This window comes from Calidris pugnax, unplaced genomic scaffold, assembly GCF_001431845.1.
Source record: "Calidris pugnax isolate Ruff unplaced genomic scaffold, ASM143184v1 scaffold70, whole genome shotgun sequence".
NCBI classification, from domain to species: Eukaryota; Metazoa; Chordata; class Aves; order Charadriiformes; family Scolopacidae; genus Calidris; species Calidris pugnax.
Window position 1 is genome coordinate 6,129,253 of NW_015090862.1, and position 24,624 is coordinate 6,153,876.

At 42.3% G+C, this 24,624-nt stretch overlaps 2 protein-coding genes across 2 annotated transcripts in view; one reads left to right on the forward strand and one right to left on the reverse strand.

The window, feature by feature from the left end:
* Positions 1-20,871, forward strand: MNS1 (meiosis specific nuclear structural 1). Its single transcript, XM_014944652.1, has 18 exons — positions 1-149; positions 1,211-1,438; positions 4,460-4,740; positions 6,729-6,897; positions 7,537-7,630; positions 7,758-7,953; positions 8,670-8,820; positions 10,445-10,529; positions 11,547-11,799; positions 11,911-12,021; positions 12,165-12,292; positions 12,522-12,624; positions 13,305-13,534; positions 14,261-14,477; positions 14,559-14,666; positions 16,033-16,290; positions 17,164-17,289; positions 17,640-20,871. Exons 9-18 carry the CDS (start codon positions 11,557-11,559, stop codon positions 17,736-17,738), a joined length of 1,623 nt encoding a protein of 540 aa, XP_014800138.1. The 5' UTR covers positions 1-149; positions 1,211-1,438; positions 4,460-4,740; positions 6,729-6,897; positions 7,537-7,630; positions 7,758-7,953; positions 8,670-8,820; positions 10,445-10,529; positions 11,547-11,556; the 3' UTR covers positions 17,739-20,871.
* The window catches only part of TEX9 (testis expressed 9), a 24,299-nt gene continuing 18,161 nt past the window's right edge, over positions 18,487-24,624 (reverse strand). Inside the window, exons 10-12 of the mRNA XM_014944653.1 lie at positions 23,181-23,315; positions 22,735-22,869; positions 18,487-18,943 (exon numbers count right to left, since the gene is read on the reverse strand). Of these exons, the coding sequence (XP_014800139.1) occupies positions 18,866-18,943; positions 22,735-22,869; positions 23,181-23,315 (348 nt within the window). The 3' untranslated portion in view covers positions 18,487-18,865. The remainder of the gene's footprint in view (positions 18,944-22,734; positions 22,870-23,180; positions 23,316-24,624) is intronic.

Genomic DNA, 24,624 nt, shown 5'->3' on the forward strand with positions numbered 1-24,624 from the left:
TCAAGGTGTCCAGAGAAGGACTTATGCAGGGGGACTCCCTTCTACACCTTAGATCTGGACCAGCTGGACGCCGTCCTCATCCCCAGCTGTGTGCAGAGTAACAGGATGCTTTCCCATGATTTGCTAATCCAGCTTGGGAGCCAGGCAAGGTGGGTATTTGCTGACAAGCTGCCTGGCAGGAAAAGAGAATCAGTTTTTCAAATATTGAAATTCATAAGAAGAAAGGGCTTCCCTCTTTTCCTTCCTCCCCCCCAACTAGATAGAAAATAAAAATGTCTGGTCCTTCAGGAAACTGGTGCATTAGATAACAAGTAGGTAAGAACAAATTGTTCCTTTCAAGTCAGTTTTTAAAAGAGGAAAATTCTTAGAAAGTTAATCTTGCATTCTAGATAACAGTAGTTTTGTTTTATGCAGCTGGCAGTGAAGAGTCTAGTGTCAAAATGCAGTGGTACTTGTAAGTTGTAATCAATAAACATGAATTATTTAGGAGACGCAGGATAAAAATGGGCAAGTATTAAAACAGAATCAATCCCTTGTATAAGCACTAAGGAACGTGTATGAATTTCTAGCAAATTGATAGTGACATCCATTTGGAATTGCAGTTTACGTGCATAAAAACAAAGTGTAAGTGAATATTTCATTATCTAAATGTAAATAAATTATACATGAATTTTAAGTAAACTGCATGAACTAACTGTTAAGGATCAAGTGTCTTCAGTTAGAACATATACAGTGTATAAAAGCAGACATGTCTGGCCAGATGTTGGGAGAATAAGAAGTGACTGCACTTCAAATAAATTGCAAGCACCTAGGAATCAGGTGAGGTCACTCGGGGAGCAGAGGGATTCAGGTGACCACCGCATTTTAAAACAGCCTGGAAGGAAGAGATGAGCCAGTTTAGGAGTGACTGCTTTCCCTGTGCAACTGGTAGAGAGAAGGTTTTAACACTATTCCCCAAGGTGGAGAAAAAAATAATCTGTAATAGAAATGGCAGCACACAAAAGACAAACCGATTCAGGCAATTTACTCTGCTGGACATCAAATGCTTTTTTGAGGCTGTAAGTGATCATTCAAAAAATTATCTCGGCTCAAGCACCTGTGGCCAAACAAAACCAAGCAGAGAGGAGTCTCTGTGTTGGAGGGGCAGGGAGAAAGTCTCATTTAACACAGACACTGCGTTGTTCACACTTTTTGCTTATTTTATCTGTAGAGGTCGGGTCCCAACAGAGCTCTTGGATCCTGGAGAAGCCTGATGAGAGATGTCATGGCAAACCCGCTGACTGAGAAGTCACCCCACAGCGAGGAAGAGGAGTAATGGTCCTCACATGTAAATGAAGTGAGGCAAGGCCTGAAAAATGCTTCACAACAAGAGAAAAATTGAGGCCAGGAACTAGGAGTGCCCAAAAGAGCACTTGGGGGAGCAAGCGCCTGTGGAATGGTAAGAAAATGCCAAACAGGTAACAGAGATAAGAAAGAAGGTAGAAATAATCCCTCTGAAAATACTAAAATGAACTTCTTAACCTACAGTTGTGTTTCTGTAGTACGTGTCTGGATAGATACGGGGACAGGAAATGGTTATTTATAAGTTAAAGCAAAAAGTAATATTAGGGAGGTTAATTTTTTTTAAAGCAGTAAGTGACTTGCATAAGGCAGGGAGTGAGATCATGGCCCTGTTTCAGCCAGTGGCAAAATCCCTTTGACTTCAAGTCACAATCAAGACTTTTTACTCCAGGTTCCTGGTCGTTCCTCACCATGTCACATCAGCACTACCTCTGCGTTAGAAGCCAACGCTGGCCCTGCAGTTGTGTGTGAAGTTACACACACACGTACACAAGATGCTGTTATGTTAAATGGACATGGCTGGCTCCCGTTGTGTTGTTGGGCAAACCGAGGCACGGGGAGCTGGAGACAGGACTAAGGCTCCTGACTTACAGCCCAGCACTTTGTGGCTGGGAGCGTGGTGCTTCCCTCTGCTCTGGGTGTTCCCCAAGAGCCCAAACTGCCCTTCAGGAAAACGGGCCATCGCCTGTTCCTGGAGAGCTTGCACCAGTCAGAGCATGAGACCAGTACTGCCTTATGGTCCACAATGAGGGGAGAGGATGATAAGAATGGCAGTCATGCATCGGGGGGGGCAGGAGCCCTGACAGCACGGTGATCACCTTGGGCAGGCAGTGATGTACGCATTCAGATGCAGTACAGGTATAAAAACACTAATCCATGTGATGCTCCCTCCTCCTCTCTGACAAGCATTGTTGCAGACACGCAAAAAAGCAGTAAGATATAATGGTGTTCTGAGTGCTGTACAGCAAATTACAGAGAAAGCCAGAATTCAGGCACACCTCATCTTTAGTCTGTGTCCAACCCTACTAAGTGCTCAAAGTCTCTCTGCTGTTGTCACATACAAAAGGTAATTACAGATTTCAAAAAGTTCCCCTGGTAGTTGCTTGGAGAGCTATTAAAGAATCCATATGAGAGGGATGAACAGAACAAGACTGTAAGTTTCTTGTTGTTTAATAGAAATGGGGGATTGGTAAACTCCCCCATGAAGTGCAGGATTGGTGCCCTGCATCGCAGAAGAAGGAACTTCCATGGTTTTCAGGGTCTGCAAGACTAGCCCCCAGTTTGGAAAGGAAAAGCCTTACCTGACAGGCTTTTGAGGAATGTTCCTCTTTGAAGAAATAATTCAAACCACCAGTTCATTCTAGAGCATTATTAGAGACCTTCATCCCTGTGCTGCAGTTATTGGTTTCCTTGTGCATGGAGTGAATTAGTGCCGTGTTTCAGCTGGATTTCATGATTGTGTTATCCAGTCAGTAGTAAAATCCATTCATGTCAACTCTTTGAAATACCAACCTGTTGTGGATGCAATGTCATGTTTCGTGGGAGCTGGTTACATTATGAGAGAAAGAAAATGTTTGCATAGTAGGCTATTTAGCTCTTCTTTGAAACTGAACTTTTGGACAAGCAGGAGGAGGTAAAAAGCGGAAAAAAAAAATCCTGAAAAATCTCTCAGTGGGTGAAAGTTTCAGAAAATGACTGATTACTTAACCATATTATTTGCCTCAAAGGCAAAAACATCCTGTGCCTCTCTTCCACTCTTACCCTGCTGGAGTTGATCAATTTAACAAAGTTGTTTAAGCAAAGAATCAAGCCCACTCGTATGAGGCTCACCACTGGGCTTTGGTGTTGCAGAAGCACATGTCTGCTTCCCCTGCCCGCCTGGCTCTAACCCTCACCTGCCACCACCTGGCACTTGTGTGTACGTGGTTTGCTGATGAGACAAAATATGTGCTTATTGTGTTCTTCTAGCTGCACTAAAGTTTAAATTAATGAACTTGAAGTTCCTTCTCCTTTTATTTCCTTAGCTTCCTCTCCTGAGACACTTTAAAAATGTCTTGCACTATAATTGTGAGTAAAAGAGCACATGGATACCGCTTTCAAACCTATGTATGATCTAAAAGGCAAGCCCACGTATAATGTTTTCCAAATGAACTCGGTTAAAATTTCAAAAGTATATATGGATGGAGAGTGGGGATTTCCAGCATATCCAACAGCAGAAGAAAAGTAGAAACTGCTTATCTTAATGTATCCTGTACAATGCTGTTGATCGCCAGCTTCAGGTGATGTACCCTTATTAAAGTACCAAAAACCTTTCCAGACTCATTGCAGCAAAAGCAAAGTTCTTTGACAGCACTCTTCATCTATTGGCACGGCAAAATGATCACCGATTCTCACATGAGTAACAGAAAGGTTAAGTTAAAGATCTTCAAAAGGAGAACTTTTTTAGCCACAAGCAACAAAAGGAGGGGAAAAAGAGGACTGCAGAAAGTTCTATACAAGGAAGCCATTTAATGCAGATTTGCCATAAGGCAAGATAATAACGCTTGAACGTTATGAACTGCAGAAACTCCATGAACACATTATATTTTAAACACTTAATCTGTTTTACAAACTATGTACATTCTTCTGCTAAATAAGATGAATTGGGATTCAAGAAGCAGCACATCCTGACAAATCTCCTCCTAAAGGCATCCATTAATATAAATCAACAGTAGCAATTTTGTTTGATCATTTATTTGCAAGAATCATTAAGGTTTATTAGCATAATTATTCCCTGTGGGACTTCATGTCATATAAATGAAAAATGGCATTATCAATATTTAAAAGATAAGTGCGTAACGTTCAGAGTACTTAAACAGTACTCTGCAGGTGGTGTCCAGCTGTAGCAAATTAGATTAGGTTTGATTTCTAAATTGTAGATATATAATTTTAGTGCAACTGTTTATTTCAAAACTACACTTGCTCATTGTGCACACCCAAACTCTGTATTTACTCATTACAGTACTGTGTGTACATTGTTTTCTGATTTCAAGTAAGCAATTTGAAGATATCAAATGGGAAGCTAATGTTGCTTACTGGTGGAAGTGCTTTTATAATCTTGTCTTTTGTCTTTTTGCAGAGATTTTTGTTCTATACAATGACTTGACTTTTTTTTCGTTGAAATGAGAGGACTTTCTCCCTCATCCTCCTATCTCCTCCCAAGGAGAACAGCGCTTACGGTGTCATTAGATCTCCTTCTCTACAGAGACGGGCCCTTCTTTCCTGCAGTAGCTCTGAGACCTAAATCAGCTGTTGCTGCTGTACCAACTCTGCCATCCTCTCAGTCCTAAGAAGGAGCCTGGCGTACAGGAGCGCGTGGTGAAGCAGCCATGGGGACGGATGCTTGGCAAAGCCATTTGGGTAAGACTGCCCTGGTCCTGCCCCGAGCGGGCAGCTCCCACGCTCCCAGCCTGCAGGGCTGGCACTTCCCAGCTTTCTGAAGGCTGCTGAGGACGTCAGAGTTAAGAAGAGAGTATATGGGAATGTAATTACCACAATTTGAGGGAGGTCAGATGAGTGAACTGCCTGCTTGTCATCTGCTTAGGGGAACCGCTGTGCATCCCTCGCTGCTGCCAGAGCTGAGTGGCAGGTGTGAGCAGGAGCACACGGCGCTTTGGGGAAGAGTTTCCAAAGGTTCCTGCACAGATGAGTTACCATCTGGGCACTGGCTCCGAGTGAAAGCCTTTGATTGAGGGAAGGGGCTAGTGAGAGCCCAGCTGCGGGGCGCCAGGGTAAACACACAGCTTTGGGGGCTGGGTGAGCCCAGCTTTTGGGCGGCAGATCCGGGGTGCACGTAGCAGCGTGGTGTGCACCAGGGAGCCACCCAAGAAAGCCTCTCGAGCCCTCTGCACAGCCGCTGGCACTGCTGTGAGCCCCCCACATCGGTGTGCCCTCTTGACAGACCTGGCACGCAGGGTCCCAGCAAAGGACTTGTGCTGAGAGGCGAGAGATGGGAAACACCTCACAGCCAGAACCCTGTGGGCTTTGTCTGCTCCGTAGCAATGCAAGGCAATTCCCCACCTTACCAGTGCTTTTTTTTTTTTTTTTGAGCACAAAATTGCCTTTTTATCAGCAGTGAAATGTATCATTAACCACTGTGTGCTCTTCTCCTCTCTAAAGGCTGTTGAATAAAACATCAGGGATTTTACTAAAACTGCCCCAGGACTCCTCCAGACACATGCCCACGTGGGGCAGGGAAGCAGAGCCTTGGCCAGCCCCGGGCTGGTGGCGGGGCTCTGTGGAGGCTGACAGGAGGGATGGAGTGCTGCTGGAAGAGATGGACGCAGGCAGCCAAATTATTTTCACGTTGCTCCCAGCCCTTTCTGGGACTGATGTTTGTTTTCTGTTATTGCCCTTCAATTGCCCTTTCCACTGGCTGGCTTAAGGTTATGGTTATGGATTAGTTTGTTAAATATGCTGTTGTTTGCAAATGGCATCTTTCTTCTTAGTTCTCTGCTCTCTGCTAAGCTCCCCTTTGGAGCTGCTCAGTTTTTTAATTATTCACAAATGTTAAGCTGAACTGTTTGGAATTAATTGTGTTCGGTGGTATCTTCCAGGAGTGAAAGGGGTGTGCAAAGGGGTCTTCTAAGTATGCTTCTTGGTGCTCTCTTTTGCACGCAAGTTAGAATATATGCTAACACCCTTGGTGCTTCCTAGGGAGCAGGTAGCCCAGGAAGCGTGTGCCATCTCACCCTTTACTTGGTGTATACATTGCTATGGGTGCTGCTATAGGGAGAAGAAGAGTAAAACTTAGTATTTAACAGTTTTTTCTCAGTACCTCATTTGGCTTTGGAAATTATGAATCTTCCTTCCAGGGGTGTATATTCTGATGGCATTATATATGAAATACTGAAAAAGAAACTGTGACCTGGTCAAGTGCTTAAATGATGGCCAAAATCAGCTGAGGCAATGCTGATTGCTGTGTTGGGGGTAATGACTGGTCTCCCTCCAAGACACACTCCCTTTGCCCCATTCAGTTGGGCACTTTGGCAGATGGGCTCCTTGCAGGCTGGTTACTCAAATGCCTCCTCTAAACTCTGCACAGGAAAGACAAAGATAGGGTAGAGTAGGAAAAAAATTAAGTCTGATATTTAATCATTCTGCTTCCAAATTAAAAGCTACAAATGGAGCTTGCTATCCTAAGGGGCACTTTTTGACAAATAATTAAATCAGAGCTCACATGTAAAAATCTGATTAAATTAGATAGCACTTTTCTGAGAAGCTTTTACAAACGGAACTTTCGTGCTCATAAACATTTAGATTCTCAAGTAAAAATCATCACTGTTAATTTTCTTAAGAAAGAACTCAGTCCTTCTGCTTGAACTTACGATCTCTATTCTTTTCCACAGGGGACAGGACTTTGCTTATGGTAGGTGACTGGATAAAGCTCTTGCTGCACAAACCAGAAGTGTCGTTGGAGCAGTGGTTTTACAACATTCTTTACATAGAAGAATTATATTTGCTCTGCCTACAACATTTGCTTAAAAAAAAATGTTTACAGGTGAAGCAGAAAGACTGGTAATTGCAATTTGTATTCTCCCCAGTGTTTGCTAGTTGGATTAAAAAGAGCATGGTGGACATGGCTCTCTAATTGTTTTTTAATCACTTAATGCTAGCAAATTTGTGCCAAATGCACAAGAGAAATGCCCTGTTCCATAACCCAAACAGATCTACTAGCCAGGCAGCCAGTTGGCAAGAAAGCTCAGACTTCGCTGTGTGCTATAAAAGCTCATTTCCCAGCTCACTGAGCGGATGTTGGATGTTGTACAAAGCCTGGCTGGTGCTGATGGTGTAATTGCTGCCTGTTTTCAGGTTACCTATAAGAAGCAGTTGAACTGCAATACAGATTAAAGTGGGGAAATATTAAGAAACTATAGAATATATAAGACACTTGCAAACTACTAAACAGTGTAAGTAGTGTTGACTGATGGGAGAGATGTAGAAAGCCACTTGGTATTGGTTGGAGTGATAGGAATGGGACAGAAACTGCAGAGAAACAAAAGCACCCAAAGAAAATATGAATAAAACAGTTAGAGAGCCTAAGGCAGTCTTCCCACCTTGACCCTGAACAAATCCTGAAAGGCTGAATGCTGCCTGGAGAGAGACCTGAAAACAAGCGATGAAATAGTGTCCTAATTCCCTACTTTTGTTTTACAGCATCAAATGAGTTTGGGCTGCACGTTTCAAGAAGCACTTATGTTTTCTGGCACCGCTGATGTGGACACAAAGAAATGACAAGGATTGTGTGGAGGTAAGAGATTGTAGGATGAAAAACGATTATGTCAACAAAAAGCCTGGAAGGGACGGTGTGGCCCTTCTGCCTGCACGGAAGCACAATCTAGTGTAGTTGCACTGCACTACAATTTTTATTTTTAAAGATCCTCTCTACAGAGTACCTAAGGACAGACAGTGTTGGTGTTATCCTGCCCTTTTAACTAGAGCAACAATTACTTCATGCCCAACCTTCTGTAACCAACATAGGAGTGTGATGTCACTGTGGAGTAAAACTCATCTGATGTCTTCGGAATTTAGGTATTCAGTTGTTAATAACAGTGTGTCTCATCAGAAGAGCAGGTGAGTGCTTTATCAACTCGAATAAATCAGTAATAAATATTAATAGGAAATGTTAAGAACTCTGAGTTTAGCCAGAAATGCCTGTTAGATGATGCTGTGGTTGTAAATTAATTCTAGTAGATTTAGTCACGTCAGCCTTTAGATGCACAGCTCACAGCTTTTACTCTTGACCGGCAGGACTGAGCAGAGATGGAAGCCCAAAAACAAAGCAAAGAACATGGTGCCCCTAAAAGAATAATTTCTGTTCATGTCCATTGCACAGACATCCTTTCTGGCTTGAGACATTTCACTTATTCTCTTTATTTTTTTGAAAACTCAATACTGCAGCTAAATATTTATTAAAACCACATTTTTATCATCAGGAACAGTTGTACTTTTGTTGAACACATTTGACGCAGTGAGTACTTCTGTTCCTTTTAATATTTTTGTTTACAGTCCATAATGTCATAAGTAAAAGATCGCTTCTGCCTACTGCTGCCATGGGACATATTTTCCCTACTGCTGCAGGATAATCTTATAAAAAAAAAAAAGGGCTAAGATTTTCTTGACAGTGATAGCCCCTTAGCTGCTAAATCTGCTATCCCATCCATCACTAATCTCAAGCAAAGGAAGCATTAGTTTCTCTGTGACTTATCTAGGTCTTTAGTAGATCAATAGCACAGCTCAGATGTTTCAGACTCTTCCCTGTTAATTCACATTTATCTTTTCATCCAAAGAAGGTAAATTACCTCACAGAGAAGCTGTGTTATCCCCAGCAGCGGTTTATAATGTTGCGAAGTCAGCATGACCCACATATCTTATCTCAGCTGGAATGCATTTGTCACTGTCTCCTGTTATGATCTTCTGCTAAAACGCCCTAGAAAAGAGGTAAACCTGCAAAATGGCTTCACCGTTTTCATTAAATGACCTTTTCTGCTGTGTGCTCCTGCGTCACCTGCAATTTAAAGTGCTAGAATAAAGGGAACTTTCTTTTTCCCTTTAATGCTCCATTTTATTATTTTTATCATTAGCAAAATTTCGGTTCCTCAGTAGTCCTTGTGTCTGCTGCCAGGAGCTGAGCAGTAGGTGGTGATATTGAGACTGAGAACGGAATCATTTATTAATATGCTGTGTTAAGCCTGAGAAAGGGTTTAACTCCGTTGGTACAGCGGGCTGCTGGCTACCTGGAGCTTTTCAGGCCCTGGGAGTGTTTAAAGCTGCCAGGGGAAAGGAATGAGGAGCAGGTCACTGGCCAGTAAGCTGTAACCAGGCTGCTGCAAGAAGAAATGCTGTATGAAATGAGAGTTCGATAGCAATGATGCAGATAGTAAAGTAGGTATTTCATTACCTGTTACTCTAAAAACCTTATAATTTATATTATGGAAAGAAAACTTAAATAGAAACACACTTGACTCTCAAGGAGTCTGACCCAGATGGTTGTGAAAAATAGTCCATTTTTATTCTGCTCCTTCAGATGAGCTGAGGAGCTCTGCCTGGACTCTACTCTGTTTTGCCAGAGTTAAAATCTTATGTCTTTAACAGTAAAATTATTTGGTACCACCAAGGAGATCTGCTTTTTGACATGAGGAAGGGTCTGTTTTCTACATGGTGCTTGATTTCTCAAATAAGACAGTACCGGGGGGGGCCCTCCATGATGCAGCGACCGGCTGTGACTGGGAGGAGCAGGAATAGCAGATGCTTCCCTGCAGCTGGAGGTGGACTATCCAGCTGAGATGACAGTGGTGAGGAGCACGGGATGCACTAGAAGGTCACAGGACAGAAACACTTGCCCAGGTGCCAGTGTGCTGCCCGTGTCCCTGCACCCCCAGTAAGTTTGCAGGTGTCCAAGGAGGGAGGTGCAGTCAGTGCCCAGGGGAGGGGAACATCTTTAATTATTCAATTTAGCAGAAGGAGCAGGGCAAGGGTATATTGGGTGCTTCTGTGGCGTTTCTGGAGTATTTTTCCCTCCCTGTTCTCTACGTGGGGTGACTACATGCTGAACGGTTATGTGCCTTTCTTTGGAAATCTGCACACACAGTATGTTCACTCAGCTGTCCCTGTGGCTTAATTTATGTTGGGGAAAACAAACAGGGCATTAAAGGTAAGAGTTTCTGAGCACAAACTGCCATACGGTATTGAGGATAAAGGAATTCTCTGGTTGCATTTTTTTTCTTCTTTGCATTTTAAACACACTGCAGCAAATCTGGAATGTATGGGAAATAAAAGAACAATGAGGCACTGAGGACTGGAAACCTCAAAATATTTTCCCTGTGGGATCTAACTGAACGTTAGTGCCGTGTTCTGTCCTGTCTGTTAGAAATACACTGCTCACAAATACTGTTTACATGCAAATATGAGCCACCTCTTAATTTTAAAAAGAACTTTGTGAACGGACTTGTTGGTCTTTGATATATATGTGTTTTTTCAAGCATTTTTACTTCCATTTTTCTCTCTGAATGTCTTGCTGTCCTGGAGACTGACTCAAGGTAATACACTTCTGTTCTCATTTTAGAGTGCTGCTGGTCCAAATTGAGGATATCGTGTGAGCAAAGATGAAATTTTACAGCTGAAGGTTATTTGCTGTTTCCAGAAGTGAGGTGAGGGGACCTGGTTTTGTCATTTTCCTTGGTAAGAAAGAAAATTCCATTTATTTCCAGTGAGGCACATAGCTGTTTGCTCAGCAGAAGGGGCAGCAAAACTAGCTTTTATACCTTTAGCTCCCCAAAACAGCTCCAGACCTTGAGCCCTGAAAGTCAGTGCTCTGCCAGTGTAGTTAAAAGCATCCTTCTTCCCAACCTTGGAATCACTGGGGGACAGGGGTTTTTGACAACGATGTGTTTCCTTGCCTACTGTTTTTATTTTTAGCAAGAGCTGTAGCAGTTACACCACTTGGGAAGAAGCAGCAGGGAAAGTGTATGATCTTTTTTGCCTCGTCTCTCTCTGCTTTTATCGGTGCAGATAGAGACATGGTTTCCTACACTTTGCTCCCATCCCTCCCTCTCCCCCCACCAGGTACTGTGGGAAAACATTTTTCTGATAAAAAGGGTAAAGAATAACCAAAGCTTCAGAAAGAATTCCACCTAATTTGGGAGATTTTTTTTTTTTTTTAAGAGTGGGAACTCATTTAAAGTAATGAGTGTTCCCATCCCATATATAGGAATATGGGATATATAGACACGGGCGTCTCTAGTACAGGATCAATAGAAACACTAATCTAATTCTGAGGTGTTCTTTTCTTAAGCTTTATTCATTTTGATTAGTTTTATAAAGTAGAGACTAACAAGCTTTAAATACCACATTAAATAACCTTAAGTGTCTGAAGTTTCACGTAGCTATGTAGAAATGGAAATAAAGGTGAGAGAAGTGGTGAGGCTGTGGGTGTGCTGGGTTTGGGGAACTGATGCCACAGCGTCGGGTGCCCTGCCCCGAGGGACCCGGGGCCCTGGCTCCGCGCCGCGGCCATGTCACGGGAGGGAACCCGCCCCTGGGGTCACGGGAAGGAAAGAAATTCTTCATTAAATGCTGCCCGCTGGGTTTTGGGACTGTCAGGTGCAATAACTTGATGCGATAATTCAAGAAATGCTCTTAAATATATATTATTTTATTTTTTTAAGGTGGCTACGTATGTCCCAGCGCCCCGCGCGGCGCCGCCACAGCTCACTGCCTGCACCGGCCCCGCGCCCCTCTCTCTGCAAAATGGCGTCTACCCATTCCTGTGGCGTGGGGGAAGTGCATGACATCACACGGCCCTCCCGGCCAATCAGCGCGCCGGGTTCTCCCCCGGAAGTTAAACGCCGTTTCCCTCCCCTTCCGCCCGGCTGCCCCCCCGGTTGCCATGGCAGCGCGCGGCGCGGCGGCTGCGGGATGGTGAGGAGGGAAACGGGCCGAGGGGGGTGGCGGCGAGCGGGGCCCCAGGGCGGGGATGGGGCCCCGGGGACGGCGGCCCCCGGCGGCAGCGCCTCTCTCGTGTCCCCGCAGGCGTCCGCGGACCTGGTGGAGGCGGCGGACGAGCGCGGCGGGCGGCTGCGGGCCCTCAGGCTGCGGGCCGCGCTGGAGCGGGAGCGGCGGCTGGAGGAGGCCGTGCTGCGGGTAGGGGCGGCGGCGGCGGCTGTGCGGGCAGGGGCCGGGCGGAGGGAGGGGAGGCGGCCCCGCCGGCCTTCGCCTTCTTTCCCAAGGTTTTTTCCTTGTGTGCGCGAGCGGGCGCGGTGCGGGACGGGGTTGTCTCTGCCCAGGAAGAAGAGAGGAGACGGGGCAGGGCGCTGCGGCGGGAGCGGGATGAGGCGCTGGCGGCAGAGCTGGCCAGGCTGGACCGCGAGAGGCTGAGAGACGAGAAGATGCGGCAACAAGTGAGAGAGAACAGGTAACGGCCTTAAAGCACGCAAAGCTACTGACAGCACGTGTACAAATAGAGGCAGCTCTTGCTTTAAAACAGGTTTTGTTTTCTTTTTCTACCCTTTCACTAGAGCAATGTTTTTTATCTAAGGTATTTTTTTTTAAATTGTGTTTAAATACCGATGGAAACTTCAGGTTTTCCTCATAGGCACTTACTTCCTTGTAATAGGATACATTTCTTTTTTTCCCCCCCCCAGTCTGGAACTTCGAGAGTTAGAAAAAAAGCTAAAATCTGCTTATATGAATAAAGAGCGAGCTGCACAGATCGCCGAAAAAGAAGCCATCCAGTATGAGAAAATGGTACTGAGCTCCACAGCGTATCCCAGCACCTGAGTGCTGTAACTCTTTGTGTGGATTGTGATGAAAATTTTTCCTTTGAGGCTGGCCTTTTTATCATAAGTATTGTTAGCTTTAGGCATTACCTGTTAATTGAAAATATGTTTTGTGTTATGAAGAACTAATTAGCCGGTAATAACTAGCCACAAGAAAAAGACTCACTTTGGCATTGCAATCGAAGTGGTGGTGAATCTAGCTGTATGAATGGATATAGTTTTTATTTTACTAGTTTTGTAATATTTCTCCAACTTAAAACCATGATATATTTTGTACATATTGTGGTGAATCCTTTCCTCAGAAGCAGTTGTTGAAAATGTTCTTCTTAAACATACACCTGAATAACTTCAGAAATAATAGTGAACTTTTATTTGTGTGTAGAATAATATTGGTGATCAGACAGGGGCTGCGTCCGATATGGAGCTTCCTTTCAGTGGTGTTAGTTCTCCTCCAGTTTGTTCAGATATTGAGGGTTCTCTTCAAGGGTTCTGCCTACTGAATGAAGCCATTAAGCACCTTAAGGCACTGTGTTTATAGATAGAAAACATTTAGTTCTGTAATGCAGTATATAATTCCTTTTTATATTCTGTATTTTTTCACTACAAGTTGTATAAAAAGAAATCTTGCATTGCTTTTTCCCCCTATAGAAGCGTGAGGCTGAAATAGCCCAAAAGATGAAGGAAGAGTACGAAAGGGCAATAAAAGAAGAAAGTTCTGCAGAGCTGAGGCGAAACGAGGAGAAAAAAATGTATCAGCAAGAACTGGAGAAACAGCTTGAGGAGCAGGAGAGGAAGAAGCAGGATGCTTACCAGGAGTTTCTAAGCGAGAAACTCTTGATCGATGAAATTGTAAGAAAGATCTATGAGGAAGACCAAATGTTAGTTACTTTTAATTTTTATTATTTATTAATTTAAAACAAAGCAACTCATATAATTCTGTATAGGAAATTAATTTATATGCCTTTTTTTCATAGACCAAGGCCCATTTTATTTCCCTTGGTCAGATTTTACTAACAAGAGACTGACTTGTGTGGGTCTTGCTGTTTAAACGTCAGAATGTTCTTGTCATTCCAGCCAGTCTCGTCTCCTTCTTCCCCAAATATGAAATCCAGCTTATTTCGGGGGCATTGGGCCCCCGGTGCTGGAAATGCCTTTCACGTTTCTGCCTCACCTCGTGTCTCTCCCTCTGCATGGGACGTGTTGTCTGCCTCTCGTATGGCCTGGGATAGGAAAGGAGGTTTTGAGGGCTCGGGGGGAGAGTTTAATAGAAATAAAATGCTTAGGAGACCCTGGTGCTATTGGGCTACTGGGCTTCCTTCTCCTTTCTGTTTTGATGGAGCATGTATCAAGTGGACTATCAGTGAGTACCTCTGTGTACTGTCTGTCCTCTTGAAGAAAGGTGTTGGATGTGAGATTCACTTTTGGGGGCAATTCATTAATGTGTATTTTCAATTTAGACACCTATTTTCTAGCTGGATGGGTAAGGAGAGCCGTTTAAATCTTAGTCTATAGAATATATTGTTAATGGTGAGCATATGGTCTGTCTAATGTTACTCTGCAATATGTTAAATAACTACTTAAATGTTTTTTTCCATCTTCTACAGGGAAAGACAACTGAAGTTAGAAAAAATAAGAGCAACTCAGACATATATTGAAGAATTTAAAAAAGAACAAGCCAACTGGAGGAGAAGGAAACAGGAAGAGATGGAAGAAGAAAATAGGAAAATTATGGAATTTGCCAACATTCAGCGACAAAGAGAAGAAGACCGGATGGCTAAAGTTCGAGACACTGAGGAGAAAAAACAAAGAGTTCAAAGCATGGTATCGAAAATGGAAATAATTGTAGAAAAAATGATTGTACATTCTTGTTTTTTGTTTAGAAATCTTTCCTTCTTGTAATAGATTGCCCAAAATCTGGAAAGAGAAAAACAGAAGCGTGAAGAACTGGAACAAATCCGGCAGGAGCTCTATCTGGAAGAGCAAGAGGAGACAGAAAGGAAGAAGGAGATGGTAAGTGGTGGCCAGTAGTTGCAGTAACACCTTTGTGTGGGGGAATATTTACTTCTCCTGCAGATACATACATGGGTATTTTGGTGCTTGTCAGACACCCATTTTTCATCCGTCTTCTGTCTGTTACGTGTAGCTGTGCATAAACCGTTAAGGGAAAATGCAAGTGGAGAGGAGCGTTGTAACTGTCCCTTAATTCCTGCAGAACTTTCAGGTTAGCGGAGCTGGTCTATATGAAACTTTTATAAAATAAAAATAGTAGTGTATATGCAGGAAAACATGTAATTTATGGAGCACTATGGGTAAACTAACCCTAATTTAAACAGACCAGATATGAAATTTAAAGAGAAAAAGAAACCATTTTGAATCACTTATCTAGACAATAAGCAATAAAGTGAATGCAGGGGGCAGCATTTTCCATAGTCTTCCTCTGTCCTTTCCCTTCTCCTGATGTCTTTGTCATGGAGCAGCGCTTCGGAGGCCAGTTATCTCCCGTTTCCACTCCCTTTCCTCTGTCAGTGCTGGCGCTGGCAGGGTTGTTCATGGACGGGGTTAGGATGGGGTTTTTCACATTTCGGATGGTGATGTCTGCTGAGTTCTCTGTGACTCTGGGATGTCTTTGAGAGGCTTCCTTGAGCCCATTCTGGTCTGTGAGCTGTCTCAAAGCAAAAACCTTAATTCTGACATGGGTTTAGGTGTATGAAATGAATTTGAATTGTTTTCAATTCTGTTCTGGTACAAAGTGTCTATTTCCAACACTATTTCCTAAATGTTCTTAGACAAGCAGTTTACGTATTAACTTAGGTTTTGGATAGAAAATTCTGTCCTTTCAGTTTCCTTTGCTGTCCCTAATGTATTTATGCTTTAATTTCAACCAGGAAGACAACTGAAGGTTTTGAATACCCTTATTGCCCTGTTTATATCTTTTATTTCTCTCGTGAAGGAGGATCCCAGTAACTTTCAAGTTCAGGTTTAAGTAGGTTAATTAACTGCTCGCTTTTTGCACGTCCATTTGGTTTTCCCTGTGTTCCCACCCACACTCCAGCTTTTCTTGCTATGGGTGACAAACAAAACATAACAGCAGCTGAGATACATAACACTGTTATTTTTAGAGAGTTGTTCAGGAGCGCTGTCTTGTTGATTCACTTGATGCTAGTCCAAACTTTTGGTTTGGACTTAACTGGTTTGGCAGATATCTCAAGATTCTTAAAATTAATACTAGAGAGCAGTGTCAGATGTGGAGCAGTTGCTCCAGTTCTTTATGCTAGAAGGCGATAGCTACAGTAAATTGATTCCAATTGGCTGCTGATGATCAAAATTTTCTGAAGTATGTTCAGAGACAGAGCATTTTATTGAATTTCCTTTATAGGCAGAAATTGAAAAGAGAATAAGGCAACGCTTAGACTTAAGGCAAACATATGAAGAGCAATTTGCTTTAAAGAAGATACTGCAACAAGCCATGCGAGAAGAGGAAGAAGCCTTCAGACAACAGATGTTGGCCAAGTTGGCAGAGGATGATCGCATTGAGCAGATGAATGCTCAGAAACGAAGAATGAAACAGCTTGAACACAGAAGGGCTGTGGAAAAACTTATTGAAGACCGTCATAAACAGTTTATTGCAGATAAAGTAAGAGCTCTCACTTTTGCCTTCAGTTTGAGCCAAAGTGTTTCAATATGAGGATGCTTCTGCTGTCCTAAGTGACAAGGCTACTGTTACTAGAGGAATTGCAGAGAAATGTGCAGGGGGAAGCAGGCCTTTGTCCTGGTTTGCTGACAAGAAAAAGTGTCTTTTTAGAGCCAACTTGTTTTGTAGCTTGGGAGGTTGGAGTCAGCAATGAGCTGCCTACCTGACGTGCTCTGTAAATCTCTCTTCGCGAGCCGTGGGGTCAGGGACACAACTCTGGTCTGGTTCAGCGTCCCTGAGCGGCAGCACTGATGATGGTGTCTGAGAAGGGGAAGTCCCAGCCTAGATTTTAGATTAAGTTTCCGGAATTATCATCTGAGGAAGCAAAATTATGAACTGAAAACAGACCATGGAATCCTATACTGCAGTTTTTCAACCTGTTTATAAATCCCATGTGTAACGTGAATTGCAATTTCTAGTCATTAGCATGAGAATACGTGCCAGTTCTTCCTTTCCCTGTGAGAACAGGAACAGATTTCCTTCTCTGAGAGCCGAGAAGGAAGTGGAACTTCACTTAACCCCCTTTAAATGGGCTTCTAGTTCGAGACTGAACACCTGCCTGGCAGACTAGTCCCCTGTCTTGCCATTCAGTCTTCTCTTTTGTCTGAGATTTTTTTCTAGCTCCCAAACACGTATTGTTTAAACAGCACGTTGGGGTTTTTTGCATACACTTTTCTGTCCTTTTCAAATAAATTTCCTGTGACCAGAAGTTAATAAGTCTAAGTTCAAAATTTACTCTTTGTACTATGGTGGATATTAGTGGAAACAAATGTTCATACAGCTGAATCTGAAGTTACAAAAAATTCTTTCTTGTAGGAGCGTGAACTTGAAGAAAGACAGTTGGAGGAGAGAAGACAAGAAAACATCCGTGCAATTGTTGAAGAGGAGAGACAGAAACTCCTGAAAGAGCACGCGTCAAAATTATTGGGTTATCTTCCTCGAGTAAGTGAATTGTATTTTAAATGCTTTAAATGTTTCTTCTGTAAATCAGTTTTCTCTTGGATAATTTAAGGTGAATTTGCAGAACTGTCTAAATTCCTGGAGTCAGCAGGTGCCCTTATTGTGTCAGCTCTCCTGTGCTCATCACCTCCTTTTTTCCTTTTGAATTGGGAAGCAATTTACGAAAATACTTTTTTTGTATGAGGGGCTTTGGGCTCTACCACAATATTGATCTATTGATGTAAGTACAGAACTTGCTGAAAGCTTCCACAGCACTTTGTGCATCCAGGTTTGGCGATACAGAACGTCAGTTCTGAAGCGTTCTGACCCGTGTTTCTTTCCCCTTATTGCAGGGCATTATCAAAGACAAAGATGACATTAACATGCTCGGAGAGGAATTTCAGCTGGCTTACCAGAAGAGAACAGGCAATGCATTTTCAGAAGAGAAATGAAGCGTCCCCCACCTCATCTCCTGGTTTGCCACTAGGTGTCATCTGATTCCTAATGACAATTTACATTTGCTGTTAATGGAGAGGGACTCCTTTTTAATATCATAAAACATCTCCATTTTAAGACTGGAGTTCTAAACTGATGAGCAGCTAGTTTTATTTAAGTGTATGTTGTATTTGCCTTTTTATACCTTTCTTTCAATGTATGAACTCACTATTAATGTGCCCTGTTCCAATTCAATTACTCTGAGGGAGGAATCCATTGAAAGAGCTGAGGTTTGACAGAGGTTCACACAAGCAGCACAGGCTTTTATTGCTCCTGTTCCTTAGTGTTCTGCTCATCTACACTCAAACTTTTACCTTGTTCTTGATTATAGTAATGACATAACGAAATCTTTAATGATGTAATGCTTGTAGAGCACCTGTGAATATGGAGTCCTCCCTCCTGATTGTATCCCAAAGCAGGAGCTGACGGCCAGGGAAAGATTTCCTATCTTCACCTTGACTAAAGTAGGGATTTTAAATAATACAGCTGTACCAGACTGCAAAGCCTATCTGGAAGTCAGGGGCAAGTCTCGTGTATGCTGTTGCCAGCCAAGGGTGTCAGATGTAACAGCTAAAACAAGTTATAAAAGAGTATGTGCTTAAAATTAGATGCCAGCCCAGCTAGTGTTGGGGGGAGATCTCTTGCAGAACAGAGAAGGCCAATTTTCCAACCACGTGTGTTAAAAAAGGACATGACATTTTCTTCTCAACCGAATCACTGCTTAATTTATTTCTGTTGCAACAAGGAATTTTCTGAGACTAAACCCTGACTTCTTTGGACTGAATATTACTTTAGATAAGGTACAGTTTTAAATGCTAAAACAGAGCAAACTGGTACCAAAGTTCATTTGTTGGAATATTTCTTACACGGTCTGTGCTTCTCCACTCATTACAGAAGGGTGTATTTCCTATGGTATCACAACACAAGCTTATAAAAGTTAAACACTTTAAACACAAGCAAAATCAACAAAATCAATTCACTGGGCTATGCAGTTATCAACTATTATTAACAAGCATTCATATACAGTGCCAAAATAATGTACCATCTGACTTGTATTTCAAATAGAAGTTGTCTTTCTATGGAATCAACAATTTCCCCACTCAAGAGCCTTCATGAATTCCTCTTCAGTAAAAGAAAGCATCTTAGCAGCTTCAATGTGCATCTTAAAAAAGGAAAGAAAAAAAAAAATTAGGAGCAGAAGGTAAAATAATGTGAATGAGCAATGCAAAATCCTGTATAATTGGGATGGCTGAAAGGGGCTTCCAATCTATCATTCTGGTTTTCGTACTATGGTTTGATGGATGTTCACCTGTTTAAGATGAAACTGCTATTTATATTTTTCTGCAAAAATTTATAGCGTAGAGAGAACGTGAGAAATGTATGCTAAACATTGCAATTGTAGCTCTAGTAAAAGAGGACCAGTAGCTTTTTGTAGTTCCTTATATTCCTTGAAAAATGTCTCAGTTTTAAAGAGGCACGGAAATCACTGAAAATTTGACAGCTCATCACCTCTAAAGAACAGTATAAGGAAACTACTGTATACATTTTTTTCAAGCTGATCAATATGCAGCTATTACAAATCAAATACATCATTAAGATTCAGTGTGCTAACACCTCTTATATGTGTGATCTAATGTTAAATGAGGATTTTAACAAAATAGTATAACACTGTTAAAAATGAACAATTAGCATAAAACAAAGAGTAGCTGCACTACACCTTAACAGGCAATACCTGGAGCTAATCAGAGGTGGTGGTGTTGCCCTGTGTCACATACATCTACAGTCCATTATGGCACGTAGGCACAGACACACACCCCCACCACGTGTACATATGTGTATGCTTATAAATCAGACAGTAGTATGAATTTGTATTTCCACTACACAGGATATAGCACGTTACTTTAAATGGAACACCAAAAGGAACAAACAGAACTTTTTAATATGTTTTAACAGGCTATTTTCTCTTCAAATAATAGAGGTTTTTGGGAGAGTGTCCTCAGGGTCATGGAGATTTGATGAGAAAACAAGTACTAAATGGTCAGTGTATTTGCAAAGAACTACCCAGCAGCCAGAGAGCCCCGAGACCTCCCCGGGCTCCAGCAGAGGTCACAGCAGAGGTCACAGCAGAGGTGGCAGCGGTGCCACACGTCCCCATCCCCACACCGGGGTATCATCTCTTTGCCCGTCGTCATTCAGAGTGGAAAAGAACTAAGCAGTTGTTACTGCAAATTCTAACAAAATGGCTATGGTTTGAAGAACAGGAAACAATTCATGTCTATAAGAAATCTGTTGCGGGTTTTGTGTATATAGATATATTGCTAGTTCAAAAGGACAACAAAGCAACACCCTCCAGCTCTGCAAAGCTCAGACTCATTTCCCCTAATCCTTTTAAAAAACTAAGATTTTTCTGTTAAATTCTCTCTCTCAAGGCAAGCAGAGAATGCTCTGAAGAGGCCCACTGAACACCAGCAACTACTTGCTGCCGGCTGCAACTCATCCTGCTTTTGGGAGACTTTTCTCCTCTACCATTCTTCTTGGGGAAGCATATCCTCACCTTCAGACTAGCTGTACCTGCCACGGGCATCTGAATCTGCCACACAAACACTACACAAATGGCCCAAATGAGGTTTTCCTCATTCATTCAACAAAAGGCTTGTGTGAATTACATACATTGAGCACGTCTGAGCTTTAGCTGCCTCTCCCCTGGGCCTTCTGCTTGAAGCTATAAAAGGCAGAGTTAGCACAGGTCTCTTTCAGGTTCTTCCTGGTCTTTTCTGAAAGAACTAGCAGCATCCTCCTTCTGTGAGTAAATAACATTTCTTTATGAGAAAGGTAAGTGGCTTCCTCTACTATCTGCAGTTCTGATACAGTATTCATAATTTGTCTACAATATATCCAATGAAGATTTGTGAAGTTTATCTGAGACTATGGTTTTGGTTCACAGCCAAACAGAACCAGTGCTCTTTGCCACCCGTTCAGTGAATTCCTGTTCCAGAGGACAATAAGCAACCTCACGTATAGAGTAGATTTTGAGTGACTGCTGCATTTTTTTCATTCTCAAAATAAACTTGAAGAGATGTAAAAAAGTCAGCCAAAGGTTACGCTGGAACTGTTTGTTAGGTGAACCCCCAAGATCTCTGCATCCTGTTACTGCTAGAAAAATCCTCTTCCACTGGAAATGCATGAGCGGCCCCAGTTCCTCTTCCTCCAATTACCAATCCTCCTTTGTCCTGTGCTGGAGAGGTAGTCCACATTCAAGGGTGCATTTCCATATTGCAACTCCCAGTTCTCAGGACAAGTATGTGTACTTTGTTGTGTGAAGTTGCCACTTCATAGGGAATTATGTTTCCTCTGGGGGAGCTCAACAGCTTCAAGAGTGTTTACAAAATGTCTGGTGATCACTGCAGCACAAAGGGCAAATCAAATGTTCTATTTTGTTATCTCAAAGGCCGGCCCTTCTAATGTGCTTCTGCTCAACAAGTCACTGTGCACTGCCTGCTTTAGCTCTCTTACAGCTTTGGTGTGAGAGCACAAAAAGAAGTGCATTAACACCATCCCAAAACGAATCACATCAGATTCAGCAGAAAAAGCCGTTAGAGGTGAGCCTCTCTATGGTGCTAAGCTCCTACCTTGACAACTGCTAAACCCACAGCTCTGCACGTGTCTCATGCAGCCACGGAAGGAAGACTGACACAAATGCTAGTGTGCAATGCCAAGCATTTGGTAAGTGAAAGGTGTGATGGAACAGTAAGACCTAAACACATCAGTAAGTGGAAAATTGTTTGATTTGGGCAACATCTCTCAGACACAATCCTCTCACTTTCGTTAGCTTCCATGTAAACTCACAGGTTTTTTCCATTTGTACCATCAAAGCTCATTTGACAGGTCCATGCTGAAAGAATATTTTGAGAAATGTAAGGTATTTTACCCATTCTGCAGTGTCTGAGGTTTCTCTTTCCAAGTCCCTCCTTTTTGGGACACCAGTACAGCTTTATCAAATATGCTAAATACATTTTTAGCTATGTTTTATCTGAAGTATTAATCCACTTCTCCACATTTCTAGGAAAGCTGTATCACTGTTTGTTCAACATGAATTGCCAGCAAGTATTTACCTATCCCCTACTCAGTTGCGGCTTCAGCTGCTGAAGAAACAGGAAATCAGTAGCCCCTTCCCTCCTCTTTTTAAAATGAATGTAGAATCAAATTATTTTCAAAATCAGTTTAGCTGCAGGCACGGTGTGGATGTGAACACCCATACAGCCATGTAGGTGTTACTGCATTGTGTGTGACTCAAAGTATGTCTGATATTCCATGAACTGGAAAAGGATGCAGATCAACTCCCCTCCTTTGATCTAGTAAATTCACACCTAGCATAAGTACTCTCTTTTTTTCTTTTTTTGTCTGACACACGAGGAGGCCTGTACCTGGGCAGAATTGTACACATATAGAACACCTGAGAATATAAATAAAAATACACCATGTTAATAGAGAAGGACACGCTTTGAGAATCCAGGAAGAATGTAGTTCTCGCTCCCGAGAAGTCAGGCTGTTACAGCTGCTGAGACAAGTAATACACTGGGGGGAAGAAACCAAAGAAATATTTCACGTGCTAAAATGGATTCTACTGACACAGCACCAAAGGGAGTTGCTGTTATTACCTGAACAGTTTTTGGTTTTGAACAAATAGATACCCTCGGTCCTAAAGCTTGTCAGTAGCAACCCTTCACCAGGACAGGCTGTGTTCAGTGTTAGGAATGAGTTAATTCAAAAGAGGATCAGCCTTTGCTATAAAGCAGAATGTTGGCAATATGCACTGATAAAGGTGAAGCTGCTGCTCCCCTGTATTGAGACCTCCCAGTCTCGGGGCTCTGGTTTACGCGATGCCTTTCCTCCACAACAGACATGTTTAGCTAGAGGTTGGTAACCGAAATAGAACAGTACTCAGCTTCTTACCTTTTGTCTCTTTAAAATATCAATTAACTTTAACTGCTTTTTAAAACCTGTCATTAGCTCTCCTTTTTGTTTCTGTAGTTTCTTGTTTTCCATTTTTAATTCTTCAATTGTTTTGAGTTCTTGGTTAGCTGCATCCTACCATGGGAAGAAAACGAGAAATGTATTATTGATGAAAGTGGTGCTTTAACCAACAAAATTTGGCATTACATAACAAAATGACAAACAGTACCCACAAGTGACACTTCTGAAAAGAAATGGGATTAATCAAAATATTCCCACATCAAAACTCATGGTTTGCCATGTGTGCCTAACACATGTGTATGTATTCGGTCTGCATGTTTAACACAATTTAAATTTGGGACTGCCTGTAAGACACATCACACTTCCAAACTGATCAAGCCTTTTGTCTCATTCTAGCATTACTGAGTTTTCTGAAGCCACCTTACCTTGGTACTTTGCTTCAGTTTATTTAACTCCACTTTATGCCTTTCTGCTTCTTCCAGGGCCATGTTCAAGCGAACCTCTATTGCACTCTGACTGGCTGTGGCCTGCTTTTGTACACGCTTTAGATTCTCCAATTCCTATTTAAGAAGCAAAGGATAAAAACAAATATAGTGAATAATGTCCATATAGACAACAACACATTTACAGCAGGTCTTACCCTTGAAAACTCAAGAGTCTGTAGACTTCTTTGGCCTGCAGCTAAGATCTGCCTCAAAGACCATGAATTCCCCTGTTAAAACATCCCCTTCTCCTTTGAAATCTTGACAAGGGATCCTTCTCATCTTTGTTTTAAACTTCTCTTAGAATAATTGTGGATCTGATCATGTCAGACCACAGGATTGCCTGAAAATCCTCATATGCTCAGTCAGAAAAAGAGGAAAAAAAATGTCAGTATTTCCACTCTGTGGCAGAGTTTGGAAGGGTGTATTCCTGGCTGCTTCTTCCCACCTGTTCCCTATACCTCTTTTTCCCAGAGATTACTGCACGCAATTACCAACACGATGTTAAAACAGCCTACTGAACATGGCTGAGGGTAGTAACTATTTCATCTAGCAGAAAATAGCTCATCAAGTGTTTATGGCAACAATCAAACCAGCTCCCTCTTATCTCTGATGATAGTGATTCATAGTGCTGTGAGTGGGGAAAGGAGAAAAAAAGACCAAGATGAGGAACAGAATAATGAGATTAAAGATCAGGAAATATAAAGTAGAAGAAATAAACAATTCTGGCAGAAACAGCACATCTTGTCATTTGTGAGAACAAAACCGACTTTTTTTAAAAAGACTATCAAATTTTTAGGGCACAGAAAGATTCTTTTAACTAAATCAGGGTAGAAAAAGGGCTTACGGTCAACCTTTTACCCTCAGCCTGCCTTATTTCTGAGTAAGTGTTCTATTTTCTCAATTCCACACTAGCTCTCGTGGTGGTCACTTCTAATTTCCACATCATTTATCCAAGAAATACATACTAATTGACAAGTGTATGCAGCAGAGACATTATGGTGAAGTTATGTCTGGAACAGGTATTTCTGGGAAGCTTTGAATCTTCTCCAAAATGGAGGAGGAAAAGGAGAGTAAGATGCATCTCACTAATCCTCCAAAATTCTGTTGGTGAGAGTACCTCCTCCAAAAGTTCACAAAACCAGATGTTGCTTCAATGTTTTTGTTTTGTTGCTAACGTGTCCCTCTGATTGATTAAACAAAGATGGGTAAATGCCTGGCTGGTGGGGCAGCAGAGCCCCCCTGGCACACATGCACGTGCATCAGCAGGGAACACAAATTCGTTTGCTGGACGCTGCCCCCGTGTTTCCACAGAAAACAACCTGCACAACACACAGACCTCTTCGTCTTGATCAGGATGATGGGGCTGTGAATAGGGTCAGCTAAA